The sequence below is a fragment of the Maylandia zebra genome, linkage group LG6 (assembly GCF_041146795.1).
Source record: "Maylandia zebra isolate NMK-2024a linkage group LG6, Mzebra_GT3a, whole genome shotgun sequence".
Taxonomy (NCBI): domain Eukaryota; kingdom Metazoa; phylum Chordata; class Actinopteri; order Cichliformes; family Cichlidae; genus Maylandia; species Maylandia zebra.
Genome location: NC_135172.1, coordinates 14,145,100 through 14,159,933, shown reverse-complemented (window position 1 = coordinate 14,159,933; position 14,834 = coordinate 14,145,100). Strand labels below are relative to the sequence as shown.

At 39.0% G+C, this 14,834-nt stretch overlaps 1 protein-coding gene across 1 annotated transcript; it reads left to right on the top strand.

The window, feature by feature from the left end:
* Window positions 1–3,532: 3,532 nt before the first annotated feature.
* Window positions 3,533–14,362, top strand: parn (poly(A)-specific ribonuclease (deadenylation nuclease)). Its single transcript, XM_014411400.3, has 26 exons — window positions 3,533–3,682; window positions 3,928–4,005; window positions 4,102–4,181; window positions 4,355–4,422; window positions 5,539–5,620; window positions 5,791–5,851; window positions 7,451–7,619; window positions 7,785–7,847; window positions 7,940–7,978; window positions 8,058–8,100; window positions 8,184–8,264; window positions 8,381–8,437; window positions 8,656–8,733; window positions 8,865–8,908; window positions 9,006–9,048; window positions 9,959–10,034; window positions 10,122–10,232; window positions 10,308–10,377; window positions 10,477–10,532; window positions 10,866–10,952; window positions 11,040–11,114; window positions 11,222–11,390; window positions 11,516–11,640; window positions 12,044–12,101; window positions 12,184–12,338; window positions 13,477–14,362. Exons 1-26 carry the CDS (start codon window positions 3,664–3,666, stop codon window positions 13,521–13,523), a joined length of 2,034 nt encoding a protein of 677 aa, XP_014266886.1. The 5' UTR covers window positions 3,533–3,663; the 3' UTR covers window positions 13,524–14,362.
* The last annotated feature ends 472 nt before the right edge of the window (window positions 14,363–14,834 follow it).

Below are 14,834 nucleotides of genomic sequence, written 5' to 3'. Positions count from 1 at the left end.
ACAGGGATCCACATGGGATCCCTCACTGGTCTGCAGCTATGCAGCCCCATACACACCAAACTGCAATGTGTTCTGTAATGTGACACCTGACTATTAGAACCAGCATTAACTTTATCTACAGTTTAAACTACAATCGTTTGCCTGTTGGATCAGACCACACAGGAAAAACCATGACTCTCCAAGTGCATCAATGAGCCTTTGGCCACGCAAGACCTTGTCGCTCATTCGCTACTGTTTCTTATTTGGATCATTTTCGATAGACACTCACCACTGCAGACTGGGAACACCTCACAGGAGCTGCAGTTTTGGAAATGCTCTCACCCAGTCATCACAGTTTAGCCCTTATCCAACTTGCTTCGGTCCTTATGCTCGCCCATTTTCTTGCTTCTAACACCAACTTTGAAGACAAAATGTTGACTTGTTCCCTAATATATCCCACCCACTAACAGATGCCACGATGAAGAGATAATCAGTGTTATTCACTTTACCTGTCATCTGTCAGTGCACTTAATTTTATACCTGATCAGTGTACAAAAGACAACAAATGAAAAGCTGTTAAATGATGGGAATACAATGGACAGGAATCACCCAAGGAGGGAAAAAGAAGATAAAAGGAGAGAGAAACTCATGAGATGTTGCAAAGCAGTCAATTTGCACTGAAAGAGATTTGAAGTATAAAGTTTTTATTCCTAAAACTGTTTTACAGTTAACAATAACATAATTTAAAGATTATTTCTTTAGTAGCTGACACTCAAGTCTTGAATCACTAAACCTGATCACTGCAACACAAACATCCACAGACATAAGGGTAGCATGTAATTTCATAGTTAAGTTATAATCTATCCATATGATGAGAGTTGTTTGAATTGTTGGCCTGTCAGAAGCTAATGCTGAGATCACCGGCACTACAACAAACCTTGATGTGACATGTGTTTGCTGCCAATAATGCAACCAGAAACTCTTTCAGTATTACATATGTGAGGGTACTGTCACCATGTCAGCAAAAACGTTTCCCTTTTAAAGCCAAAATCTTTGCTCAAACTCGACGTGTTCTCAATATTACAAGAGCAAACATCCTTCAGGGAAATGAGTTTCCTGAAATGAATCAAGTTACAAAATTTATATTTGTCATGGAAACGTTGCGACTCGTTCAGGTGTTGCTCAGCTATTACAGGTGACTTTTCTTTTCACATTTAGCAGACAAAGATTTTTCCTTTTTCGAGCTGGAGAATAATCAAGCATCCTTGCTGTTTTTGAGAAGCGCACAGATCTCTCACTGAGTGTATAGGAGGAAAAAGAGAACGGCAGCAAATGTGAAGCGACACCTTAAAGGTCATTTAAAAATCAGGGCTTCCTCAGATTAGTCGTGATTCAGCTGAAGGTTAATGCACACACCCCCACACCCTTCCCACACCCTCCCCCACACTCTATCACTTCCACTCATTAACCATATTTAATTAAATCTGTTTAATATGACTTGTCATTCATCTCTTATGTAAGCATTTGTCATCATGTCGGACTGTGCTCTAATTTGTTTTTCTTTGTGAGTCATCCCAACAGTTGGTTTGCTGCTGCATTTCCCTTTGTTTGTTCTGGTGTGAGATCTGTTCATACTATTATTATTATTTAATCCTCCTTTTGTAGCAATGCATACATTCTGTCTCGATCCTAACACATAGTAAAACTCTAAGAATAAAAACAAAACAAACTTTTTACATTTCTACTGAGCATAAAATGCTTTCAGTGTGACAACTAGAAAGGATGTGGCATTTCACATTTGAATCTGAGAAGTAAAAAAAATGTAATTCTGCAGCTTTACACCCCCTGAGAAAATACATACAAGCAGAAGCTTTTCTTTTCCCTTTCCTTTATAAAAAAGTATGAAAAGGAAAACCTTCCTGTCCCTATTTTTTGAAATGTCATCTTTGCATTTCAATGGAGAAAACACGTCACCCCTTGCTTCTTCCACTGGGAAGACATTTTCTATTGACAAAGATTTTTTTTATATATATATTCCTTTGACAAATGCATATGATAATTGCAGAAGCTGTTCCAGCTCTAAGAAAATCAGTGGCAGACACACTGCCAGATTGAATTGAGTCACCACTTTACAACACATCTGGAACTGACAGTTACAAATCAGTCAAGATCTGGAGTAGCCCACAGATATAAGATCCACAAAACACAGCCTCCTACAAGGCACCATTTGTACAGCTTGACAGGTGTACGCAGAGTTAATGGTTTTTGTTCAGTGTTTGAGATGAATTCTGTCACTGTGAAGAATATGAAGAGGAAGAATGTGTGGTATGTTTTACACATGAAAACTGTAAGGATGGTAATGTTTACCACTGATAAGTGTAAGTATCATGGGTGCAAAATGGCGAAGGAGGAGGTCGAATCAAGATTGTACCTCGAAACAAGCCAGAAATGACAAATAATGATCACAATGACGCAGTAGGCAAGAATAAAAGAGATGACTGAAAAGAGCTACAATACTGTGCAAAAGTCTTGAGCAACTCCCTTTTCTTTATATTTTGCTAGAAAATGGAAAGTGGGTGGATGAAGGCATACAAACATACATGGGAGTACAGTACAAACTTCTAACAAGTTTGAACTGCCTTAGACATTTCTTTGGATTTTTGCTGCCATTTGTTCTCTTCTCTGTAAAAATGATCCCATGCTGCTTCAATGATGTTGAGGTCTGGCCTCTGGGGAGGCCAGTCCATGACTGATCGTATCTATTGTCTGCTTTTCTACCCCGGTATGCTTTTAATTCATTGGCAGTGTGTTTGGGATCATTGTCATGCTGATAACAATGATGGTATTGCATTATGGATCAAAATCTGTTGATTTCGACCTATAGTTCCATTTATTTTGACAAATCTCCAATACCACCGACTGAAATGCTGCTCCAAACCATGACAGACCCTCCACTGTGTTTTACAAATGGCTGTAGACCTTCACTGTGATACCTCTCTCCTGATCTGCTCTGCTGACAATAATTTCAACCAAACATTTCAAACCTCATTTGATTCATCACTCCACGAGACCCATTGTGAGATGGCATTTTATACTTGAATGATCTATAGGTAAGTGTTAAGTGACAGACAAAACATTCCTCTGCAAATGGACTGAAATTTGTGAAAAAGCGGCCAATTTCTCCAAAAAAACATTTGAAAGACCCTCAGAAATCCTAGAGAACTGCCCAGAGAAATAGCTGCAGGCGTTTCAAGATGGCTGTCGTTTTTGTAGAGATTTCCTTCTGGTAGGATTTTTTTTTTATGTGAAAAATCTATTTCAACTTTAGAGAAAAATATTAAAAATGAAAAAGAAATGGAATTTTAAACGGAAATGTCAACAGCGTTAAAATTAAGGAAAATAACTGGATAGCTGCAATAAATTGCAAAATCGTATTTTAAGTGTTACTCTATAAACATGCCCCAAAGGTTTCATGAAAAAAATGGAACATTTATTTTAAATATTGTCCTTTTATAATTGTCAATTAAATCTCTTTCAGCTCAAAAGCTACAAAGATGCATGACCGCGACAGCGTTACTTCGTGCTGCGGCACCGCCGCCGGAAGTGTATGTCAAACGGGTTAAAAGCCAGTTGACGAAGGCTAGCTAACCGTAGCTGTCAGCCGGGTCCAGTCATTGTGTAGGGATGGAGGTTACACGGAAAAGTAAGTAGCCAGACACCGTTTTCAGCGATTTACGGACTTTTTGTCTCACCATACATTTCACGATAGGATGAAATAGACTAGTGGTATGACAGATATTCAGTACTGAGCAGACTGAAAATGAACATCCCAGCGTGAGTGCTGCCTGCGAGCGAGCTACCCAGCTAGCTTGATAGCTGCAGTGTGTTCAACTGCTGGCTAGCATTGCGCTAGCATTCTGATACTGACTGACTGTTTCCTTCTCTCAGATTATAAAGACTGCTTAAACACTGTGTACAGCGCGATAGAAGAGGCTGACTTCCTTGCCATCGATGGGGAATTTTCAGGTATCCGTGTCAGAGCTGTAGCAGACGTTGGTATTGAAGTCCCCAGCATTATATGTGGAAACTGACTTTTTTTTTTTTTAATTGTTTATTTTAAAGGGATAAGCGACGGTCCTAATGTCAGTGCACTAACCAATGGACTGGACACACCGGAAGAGCGATACACGAAGCTTAAAAAGGTTAGCAACGTTGAGAAACGCAGTTTATGCATATTAAATAATACTGCAACCTCCATACACACAATTCTAGTTGGAACCTCTACTTCTTTTATGGTCCTGCAGTAGCTTGAACACTTTCACTTTTCCGTTTATCGTTTGAACGTGTTAACATGTGTTTCTCTCCATGCCTGCAGCATTCCATGGACTTCCTCTTGTTCCAGTTTGGTTTGTGTACCTTCAAGTACGACCAGGCAAAGTCAAAGTGAGTGGTGTCTGTTTGTTGAATACAGTAAATGTGTTATTCTAATTGGTGAAACACAAAAATAACTAATCAGCTACTGGACTCCCATTAGTTTGCTGGGGTCTGGTCCTTTACATTGAAGTGCACCATAATGCATAAACCACAGATGGCCTCTGGTCAAGTGTAGGCATACTGTTTTAGATTCAGACTTATCTACTGATATTCTCCTCCTTGGGCATTCTCACACTTAAAGCCGGATTATGAAATGGATCACTGCCCACAATTAGGCCCAAAAGCCTCCAGGCTTACTACATGCCCATTGCCTTGTACCATTTCAAATGAGGGTCTGGGACAGTGCAGTTTCTAGACACATTATCATAATCTGTTTAGGGAAAGAGGTGGTTGGAGGCCAAAATTAGAGCAACTGTGTCCAGTAATATTAGGCTTGTCGCTTTTGATATGGTTACTTTAAAGGTGGGGACCAGGCCTGTGACCACTCAGTCAGGTGTTGTCTTCAAAACAACTCTGGTGCATCAATATGGCAATAAAAGATGAAGCCAGTCTGCTGTTGCGTGACCAGCTTCTCTTTGTGGTAATACAGAGAATAACCATGATAAATCAGGGAAACTGGCCAATGCCAGTTGCTGATTGCATAAGCGAGTATTCACATCAACTACTTGCAGAGTGTAGCCAGAATCTCATAGATTGACATGGGTGCAGGCATTTTTTATTAATTCGTTAATGTATGCTATTCCTAGTTTTCCTTATTTATTTCTACTTACAAGGAGGTTGATGTCCTATTTTGGCCTTTGGTCCAAAAATCTATCTTTGAGCCATTGTTTGGTTTACTTTTGTGATGCATACAGTTTAAACCAATTCTCTGTGCATTTGTGCATGTGAGATAATGTTAAATCCAGGTTCTGAAGACACTGTAATTTTTGTGTATGTGTGTGTCTGTATACCTTGCAAAATATTTGTCAGTAATGCAAGACATTGTAGCAATATATAACTGGGGCCCAGTCTCCCTGTGGTGCTTAAAAGATGTAAAGTGCTTGAACCATATATATTTCTGCAGGTTATTGCAATAAACTCCCAGGAACTTAAATTATTTCTCCTCCCCATTTCCTTGCTCTGCAGGTACATCACAAAGCCCTTTAACTTTTATATATTCCCTAAACCGTTCAACAGGACATCTCCTGACATAAAGTTCATCTGTCAAGTGAGTATTGTTCCCCACATTATTGAATTGCTTCTTAATAAGCAACTGGGATATGACCTTTTGGATTCAGAGAGATTTAGATGGTTTAAAAATGGTGCTTCATGAAATGCTGGTTCAGCTGCAGAAAGCTTTAATAACAGTATTAACACAAACACATTTTGTCATTTCAGAGTTCCAGTATCGACTTCCTGGCCAGTCAGGGATTTGACTTCAACAAGGTGTTCTGTCACGGTGAGTGCAAAAAAAAAAAAAAAAAAAAAAAAAAAAAAGCAGTTCTAGATATCTATTGTTATACAAAAATCTTAAAATGGAAGCTCACTGTGATTACTTGGCCTCTATACTTGATATATAATTACTCATAAAAGCTATAAAGGGTTTTCTGCTTCTACTTTATAGCAGTTATGGTGATGTGCACGCACAAAATTGCCATCAGATTTATGAACCATGTGCTCTGGCCAGTTTTCTTGCCACCGTGGGTATGTTAGTGAATCAGAATCATTCTACATCAGCAGGCTTTTACAATATAAATGGAAGCCTGTGTACTTTGAGTTGAGCGAGAGGGAGAGAGAAGCCTGTACTGCAAAGTGTAGAAAAAAGGGCAGAAGTCGTCCAGCTGAAGAAACTGAAACAAGGGTCTGAGAAGGAAGCCAGAAAAGGTGCAGCTTTAAAATAAGTTTTCACAGGACGGATGATGGTCAGTCTCCAAAGAGAAACACTGCAGTTATCAAAAAACATCTGTATCCTTCGGCATCTGTGGAATACTAGAAACTAATTAAACAAAGTTATATAAGTGGTGACACCCAGGACTGATGGAAGTCATTTTTAATGAATGGTAATAAGATTAATCATAAAATAAACATGCATCAGGGCACCATCATCCACTAGCTTCTTCCCAGTAAAGGTTTTAATGGTGATTACAGGAATAGCACTGCTGTTTTGGACACTAGAAACACGGTTTCTCACTGTCTTGGTAACGGCTCCACCTCTTTGCTCTTCGCTGTGTGTAAACAGTCTCCGGCTGCACGTTAAACTGCAACGGCGTCATTGTCACTGCTACTGTTGTTAGCAGGGGTTTGTTTTTTGGGATGGGCTACAGAGCTTCGTGTTAAAGGAAGCAAAGAATTTGTGTTGAATTCTTTATAGTATTACTCAATGAATCGTATTTAATTCTGAGCATTTTTTTTTTTCTTTTGGTTTATGGTTATTTTAGAAAGCTGTAACAATGTTGTAGTAAAATCAGTGCTCATTTGAAAGAAGTGAGTACATTTTCTTAGACTGCTAAATCTTCATCTGTTTATCTGTATGGTCTGCGGTCATCTTCAATTCATTCATCGAGTACGAACAAATTCAGGTACAAATGTTTGTGTGCACATTGTGAATGTGGCCCATTGCTGAAACTTTTTCTTGTGGCTTAGCGCACACTCCAGAGCACAAACCACACATTACAACTATGCCCCATTTACGCCCAGTGAACCCTGCTTGAATCATGTTAATCAACAACCTGTGGGTCTCTCTCTATTTTCACGTTGCATTCTTTCTGTCTCAATTGTGCGCCTGCAATTTCATCTAATCTCAATGTGCAAATTAGTTTGGCACAGACGGCTGATTTGTCAACAAACATTGCACGTCCCAGGCAAGCAGTGGACCAGCAGTGCACAATAGCGTGACTGCTGCTACCTGGCCTTCCACAAATGCAGTTGGGATGAATCGGTTGCATTATATTACGTGCATTAAACCTCATCTGGATACACATTCCATGTTTGTACACGCTGCACAATAAGCTCCAGGTCACTGCAAAGTTTAAAAACGAGGCTTTGTGGTATTTTAAAGGAATCCCCTACCTAAATCAGGAAGAGGAAGCCCAGCTGAGAGAGCAGACAGAGGAGAGGAGGAATCAGCATGCCAATGGTGTAGGGACACCATCCTTTATCTCCCCATCATCCTCCAAAGGCTCTTCACATGTACCTGAGGAACATAAAGATTTCATCAACAAAGTTGTGTAAGTGCTGCTTCAGTTGTTTTCTTTACAGCATCAAATGAGTTCTTTGATCATGTTTTAGCTTTTGGTTGATGTCCTTGGTGGTGTATTGGTCAAGGAAGCCACAAAGGAAACATTGTTTGCTTTTGAATACTCTACAATCATTTTGTTTTGTTTCCACTACAGCGAGAAGGTTGAGGCCCTCATGGTTAACTCTGAGAAGACTTTGGACCTGGAACCATGCACTGGGTAACTGGACACTCTTCTAGAAAAGCTGCATCTAACCCAAACTTTTGTTTTCACCATGTAAATTTCATTTTATTTCTACTTTTGCTTTCCAGATTTCAGCGAAAGCTGATATACCAGACGCTGAACTGGAAGTGAGTGTTGCTTAAAGCCCTGTCTTTGCTCTGACGGTCTTGCTTGGCTTAAAGATTAACATTTGTCTTGTTCCTACAGGTTTCCAAAGGGCCTGCACGTGGAAACTGTGGAAACAGAAAAGGTATGCTTATATTTTGTTTGAAGCTGTTTTTCACTTTTTTCTGTTTTGTGAACATTTGAAAATACATATTTGTGTCTTTGCAGAAGGAGCGATACATACAAATCAGTAAAGTTGACGAGGAGGAGAGGAAGCGGAGGGAGCAGCAGAAACTAGAGAAAGAGCAGGCAAGCTATCAAATGTTTCTTGTGCTAATTGTCAAGCTTGTATGAAATTCAGAAAAACATGTTGTAGCTTTATGCATTTATAAAACTAACCGAACTGAATCACCTCCCCCTGACAGGAGGAGCTAAATGACGCTGTTGGTTTCTCCAGAGTCATCCATGCCATCTCAAAGTCTGTAAGTCTAGTTTTTCACTTACAGATTTATACACAAATATAGACTGAGGCTTTATACCAACATGCAATTTTGTGAGCAAAGTTTTGTTTGTTAAAGAATTTCTTTTATAGTGTTGCGTTTTGTTTTTTTTGTTGTTGTTGGTTTTTTTGTTTTTAGAAGATTTTTAAATTTGCGCCCATAAATGTGACATTTACAGAACCACTCTTTCTGAGTTGCAGGGTAAACTGGTTGTCGGCCACAACATGCTCTTGGATGTGATGCACACCATCCATCAGTTTTACTGCCCTCTGCCTGAGGTATGTTTTGCATATTTTAAATATGGAGCTAAAATGCATTTTCGGTACAAGAAATGGCAATTTCAAGCTTGGTATGAGATGTATGCATTATTTAAGGTGGTACACTTTTTTTTTTTTTTTTTTTTTTTAAGGATATTCAAGACTTTAAAGAAGTTACAATGTGCGTCTTCCCAAGGTAATGTTGTTAAATTTGGGGTTTTTGTCATTACAGCAGGGGTTTTGCATTACTTTTTTATTTGTTTGCTTTAATTGATTGATTTATTCACTTGCAGACTTCTAGACACCAAATTGATGGCTTCCACTCAGCCATTTAAGGTAAATCATTTGCTTAAGTGCTTTTAGTGGATCGCTGTTGGTCACTAAGATGTATTGAAAAGATGGGGGTGGGGTAACACTAATTTATGTTTTGTTTACTTTCCATCTGTGAACCCATCAGCTGAACTGCTGACTTACCCTCATGAGGCCCATTTTTCAGGCCTTCTGCTACAGCCAGCCAATATCTAGGCTACAATTTCCTATTTTTAAAACTCAGTCTTAATTGGACAGTGTTCAAAATTCAATTCGTCTTCTGCTTCATGTAGACTTTTTTTTTTCCTGGATGTAGGCAGTTACTTTGAAGTCTTCATCTAAGGGCAACAGTCTCCCTGAAAGGTTAACACTGTTACCCAGTATGATGGCTGCATTGCCTGCTAAGTCCTGAGTGGCGACACCTTCAACATTTCTGGGTTATCCTGCCCGAACTCTAAACAAGTGCCAGTATGATTTATATTGCTGTTGTGCTGACCTGCAGTTTTGGTAGTAACAGTAGCATTAATAATAACGTTTGCCTACACAGTTAGAATTCTGCTGATATCCAGTTAGTCAAGAGAGCTCAAAATACAAATGGAAACAAAAAGCTTCTGACATCAAACATGTCACCCCCACATCCCTGTGATGTGGTTGTTTGAGATTAGTGTCCACTAAATCTGTGTCAACCTGTAAATTCCCGCTGCTCTGTAAGTACTTTAAGAGCTCCCGTGCCTTAATTTCTCTGGTGTCAACAAACTTGACCACAAGCTGATTATGATTTTAAGTAGGGCTTATTAAGACAGTTTTTGTAATTGGGTCTAATTATAATGTGATGGTACAAGTGGCTAGAGCCCTCAATCAACTGAAGATATCATTTGTGATTTGTTGTAAATTATAAGTGATCAGGGCGATAATTGCACGTTCTTTTACATTTCAGGAGTTGATCACAAATACTTCTCTGGCAGAGTTGGAGAAGCAGCTGAAGGAGAGCCCCTTCAAGTCACCACAAGTTGGTGAGTAAATAAAGCAGACTGTCTGAAATGCAGTGACTGTCCAGAAACCCCGCTGACACACTTTTGTCTCTGTGCTGCTGTTCTCAGAAACAGCAGAGGGCTTCCCCAGCTATGACACAGCCCAGGAGCAGCTCCATGAAGCGGGTTATGATGCCTACATCACTGGCCTTTGTTTCATCGCCATGGCCAATTATCTGGGTAATCACTGATTCTTTTCACACAGAAAGTTTCAGTTCAGATATTTGATTTTAAACTTGGCGTTTCCCTTTACAGGTTCTTTCTTGACTCCGCCCAAAGCATACATCTCAGCTCGTTCCAAATTAATTGAGCCTTTCTTCAATAAGTAAGTGATTTCATAGATTTGATTTGCTTTAAGTGTTTTATTTTGATTTACATTTTTATTTTAATAAAACCTTTTTAATACTTGTTTTCTGTTATTAAGGCTTTTTCTGATGAGGATTATAGATATACCCTACCTCAACATCACAGGACCGGATTGTGAGTAAAGTACTGCAACGCAACATGACTGTCACTAATGGTCTATTATATTATCTTGGTTTGGACTCACTAATTCCAAAGTGTTTTTTTTATTTTTTTTATTTTTTATTTATTTATTTTGTTTTGTTTTTTTTACAGACCAAATGTTAAATTTTGAGCATTTCTTAGAGCTGCGGCGGTATTAAACCAAAATAAACTGAAACAGCTTAAATATTGTTAGACTCACCCTAACACAATACAAAGTTAAGTTTCAAACATAAAATATGCTTGGTACAAATTCAAACTGCAGCTCGTCCACGTCATGTTTGTCTTTCTTCCCTTCTTCTTGCACAGTGCAACCCAAGAGAGACCATGTCCTGTACGTCACCTTCCCAAAAGAATGGAAGACTAGTGACCTCTACCAGCTCTTTAGTGCCTTTGGTATGTCACAATTTAGCCCATTAATTCTGCTTTTAAACGGATATTAGCAGTTCTTTATAATTTACCCTCTGCTCTTTATCTACTCAGGGAACATCCAGGTTTCATGGATAGATGACACGTCTGCCTTTGTGTCCCTAAGTCAGACGGACCAGGTACAGATAGGTGAGTGTGACGCTTTAGCTAATCACAAAGTAGTAAATAGTCTTTCATAAATGTTTCAAACTGTGCTTTTTTTTTTTTCTTTTTTTTTCTTTTTAATTTAAACACAGCTATGAACACCAGCCGCTATGCAGAGAGCTACAAGATCCAGACATATGCAGAGTACATCCAGGGAAAGCAGCAGGAAAAGGAGAAGCAGACAACCAAAACATGGGGAGAAGACAGTTGGGTGAAGCCTCACTACACCTGCTCCACCACTTCTGGGTTTGGATATTCCAGGTACTCGTGCAATGAATGCTTCACGTTGTACATTTCCTGATGAAATTCTGTCCATTTTTCTCTTCTGTAGTATTTTCTTCAGATTTTCACAGGTTGTGTTTACATGAAATATTCTGCTGTTGTAGGATGAGGAAGCGAAGCATCAGTCCCATGCAGGGAGAGCAGGGAGCTGATGATGCTCAAATTACAGATGGCTGGAGTCACTACTCTTATCCTGATACCACAGGCACCAAGAAGATGAAAACTGATGGTGTGTGAATACGTGTGTTCATCTGTACTGTTTTTTGTTTTGTTTTTTCTCTGTTTGGTAGTATGCAGCAGGATTCCCCTAGGAAAGTACTTAGTAGAGGATGAGAGCAGGTGGCATGGTGAATGATAATCACTGCCAAGGAGTTAAAGTTAAGTAAGCCTGGGTACTCTAGCGCTAGATTAGTGTAATTTTATTAATATTGACCTGCTCCAAAGCAGAGATGTCAAATGACTTTGATGACATTATTCCCAAAGATATTTATGGTGAATAGTGAGGGAGTGCATATACTAATAAAAGCTCTGTCTTAATGCATTTTCTACACACACGCTGTGTCCCATTAAATGATAATGAATACTCTGAACTATAATCTTGGGTTTTGTGCACTGTTGTCACTGTTTCCTAGATGCGGCAAATACTAAAGCTGTCGAGAGTAAGACATCCGAGGGATGGCTGAAGACGACGTAAGTAAAAGCAGCCATCATTTATGCTGACACTGTCATGTTTGTTGTGATTTAAGCCTCTTATGGTTGCTGTGTTCTGCAGGGATCTATCAGATTCACCTGGGCTAAGTCCAGCCCCTGATGATGAGAAAAGCCCAGAGGGTACAAATCCAGGCAATGACGCTGATGGGACTGTCCCTTGGCAACAAACTCCAACAGTACACAAGAGGAAGGGTCAAAAGAAAAAGAAATCTGAAGGTGCGTTTTAGTTTTTTGATACCGGTCCATTAACCTTCTTTTTTTTTTTTTTGTGTCCCGTTTGGATCTTTAGCCATCAGAATTGTTGTCTTAAGGCCAAGAAAGATGCCAAGCGGATTTATTACCGGTCCATTAACCTACTTGCAGGCCTGGAACAAAGATTCTCCTCATGTGGTTTTTAGTTTTGTTTTTTGTTTTTTTTTTTATTTATTAAATAATGGTTCATCATCACATTTAGATGTTCTGGAAGTAAAAAAACAGGACCAGGTCAGATTCAGGCTGACTCACTGCTTTGGGCTCTTTGTAGTGTTGTCAAATATAAAGATGTGTAGCTAAAATCTGCTTAGCTGCGCCCTTTCCTAAGTTAACTACTCCCTTCTTTTATCCTAGATAAGAATAAGACAAACTAAATATCGTGTGTGTGTGTGTGTGTGTGTGTGTGTGTGTGTGTGTGTGTGTGTGTGTGTGTGTGTGTGTGTTTTAACTTGAACAGGGCAAAATAGGAGTTTCAGAGTGAGACCATAGGTGTATCTACTAAAAAAAAAAAAATCTCAGGCAAGTTCGAATCCCAGTGGCCTTGACCTCAAGGTCAGAGGTCAAGTTTTCTGAAAATCCTGTGAATGCAATAACTTACACTGGGTGACGTAGGATTATGAAATTGATATTGCAGGAGGCCAAGAAATGGCACTGAGGGTGCCAGTATTTTTGTGTTATGTTCCTTTATGCCATCTTTTTGACATTCCAGAGAATTGGGAGAAACTGGAATATGGTGGGAGTCAGGTAGGGAATACTTGACAAAGGAGATCTGCTTGTAGTTGATCTCATAGAAATAATATAGTTACCAAATATACTTGGACTATAGTTTGTTTTTGTTTTGTTTTTTTCTTTCTTTCTTTTCTTTGTTGCTGGGAGTCTCATTTGTGAAAGCTGAAATTAGGTGAGAATCTAAGGGTTCACAACAGCCTGAGGATGTTAGTAAGGGATTACATGGCAGTTTAAGGAAGGGGAGGACTAACGGTAAAAAATAAAACTGTACATTTATCATATACTGTTTAATATGACCTGGTGAATGTAGACACTGGGAGCAAGTTGTTGGGTTTTTTCAGTCATGTGAAAAATGTGCGTCTCTCCTGTGCAGGTGCTGAATCTACACCAACGCTGTTCGAAGTCCCAGAAGTCTGGTAGCGAGAGGTGAAGCATGTAGAGGCCGCTGTCTCATACTGGGCTCCTGCACAGTCTCTCTTCCTAAGCACTTGGGATATTCTCCTTCAAGGTCGTACAGTACTATATTAATTTGTTCATCCAACAGCTGTGGATACCGTGTCCATAGCTACCAGCCAAGCTACATAACTGGACTACTGACAGAGAACACAAGCCATAACAGCAGCTGCCATATTTTGATCCTACATCAGAGGAGCAGGCAACTCCTCTGGGTAAACACACACAGATGTACCACCAGATCTTTAATATCGAAATTATTGTTCATTTATTCTCTGATGTGTTCAGACTGGTATCTGCCACCACATCCACGTTGTCACTTTGGAAACATTTACACGTTTTAATGACGGATACCTGTAGTCAGTCTTATTTTTGTGAGTGTGAGTTGTGAGTGTGAGAGTTTATGCATGTGAGGGACATGTACATTTTTCTCCCGTCTTTGTATCCCTGTGAGTCATAAATTGTGAGATATACCACTTGACAGGTCCTATAGTTTACAAAGTCAGGGTTATTTAGTATTTTAATGCAGTCCAATATTTTTTCCATTTTTAAAAAAGTAATGAGAGGTGCTTGTATTTCTTTTTTTTTTTTTTTTTTTTTTTTTTTCTCTTGTACAGAAATGATTTTTCTTTACCTTTTTGTGTTGAATGTTTTGTAACCGTGTCAACCTTCAGCTGTCTGAGTATGTTCTAATGCAAAAGGTGTAAGCGTTAAAATGACGTATACATTTTTGTATGAGAAAGTTTAAAAATCCTTGAATATTTCCTTGGAAAAGGGGGAAAAAATTAAAGAATGTTTCTTACTAATTGTTTTTGTCTCATTTTCTTAAACAATTGTTAAATAGACTTTTTTTTTTTTTTTTTTTTTTTTAAACATTCCTCATGATTAAATTGACTACTTCTGATTATTTTTGATGTTGTTGAATGGAAAACATGCCTGAAATTATTTATTATAGCAGAGGAATTTAATTTGGTGACTTGGCTTCAAGATCCTCCCACGTTGTTAAATATTGCACTCAATTTCTGTGTATACACCCCCGCAGCCTATAGGAGGATGCTGGGGTGGTGGAAGGCTTGAAACTGCTCCCAGAGGGGGAAGATGGGAAATTCTGGAGCCTAAATGGAAACTTGAGAGTTGTGTTGATTCCCGATTCTTGTGTTATCTGTCCAGCTTGCAGATCTTTAAAATGCAAAATCATTCAAATCCCACGAGGCTTTCAGAATCAGTTGAGGGGTTGTTTGTTTTCTTTCCTTGTTTTGTTTTTTCCAGAACATGTGT

Excerpts from the sequence above, each read along its gene's own strand:
- parn (XM_014411400.3), top strand. Across the intron at positions 10,035-10,121 it reads CTTCAAGTCACCACAAGTTG|AAACAGCAGAGGGCTTCCCC; the intron begins GTGAGTAAATAA and ends TGCTGTTCTCAG. Across the intron at positions 11,115-11,221 it reads GACGGACCAGGTACAGATAG|CTATGAACACCAGCCGCTAT; the intron begins GTGAGTGTGACG and ends ATTTAAACACAG.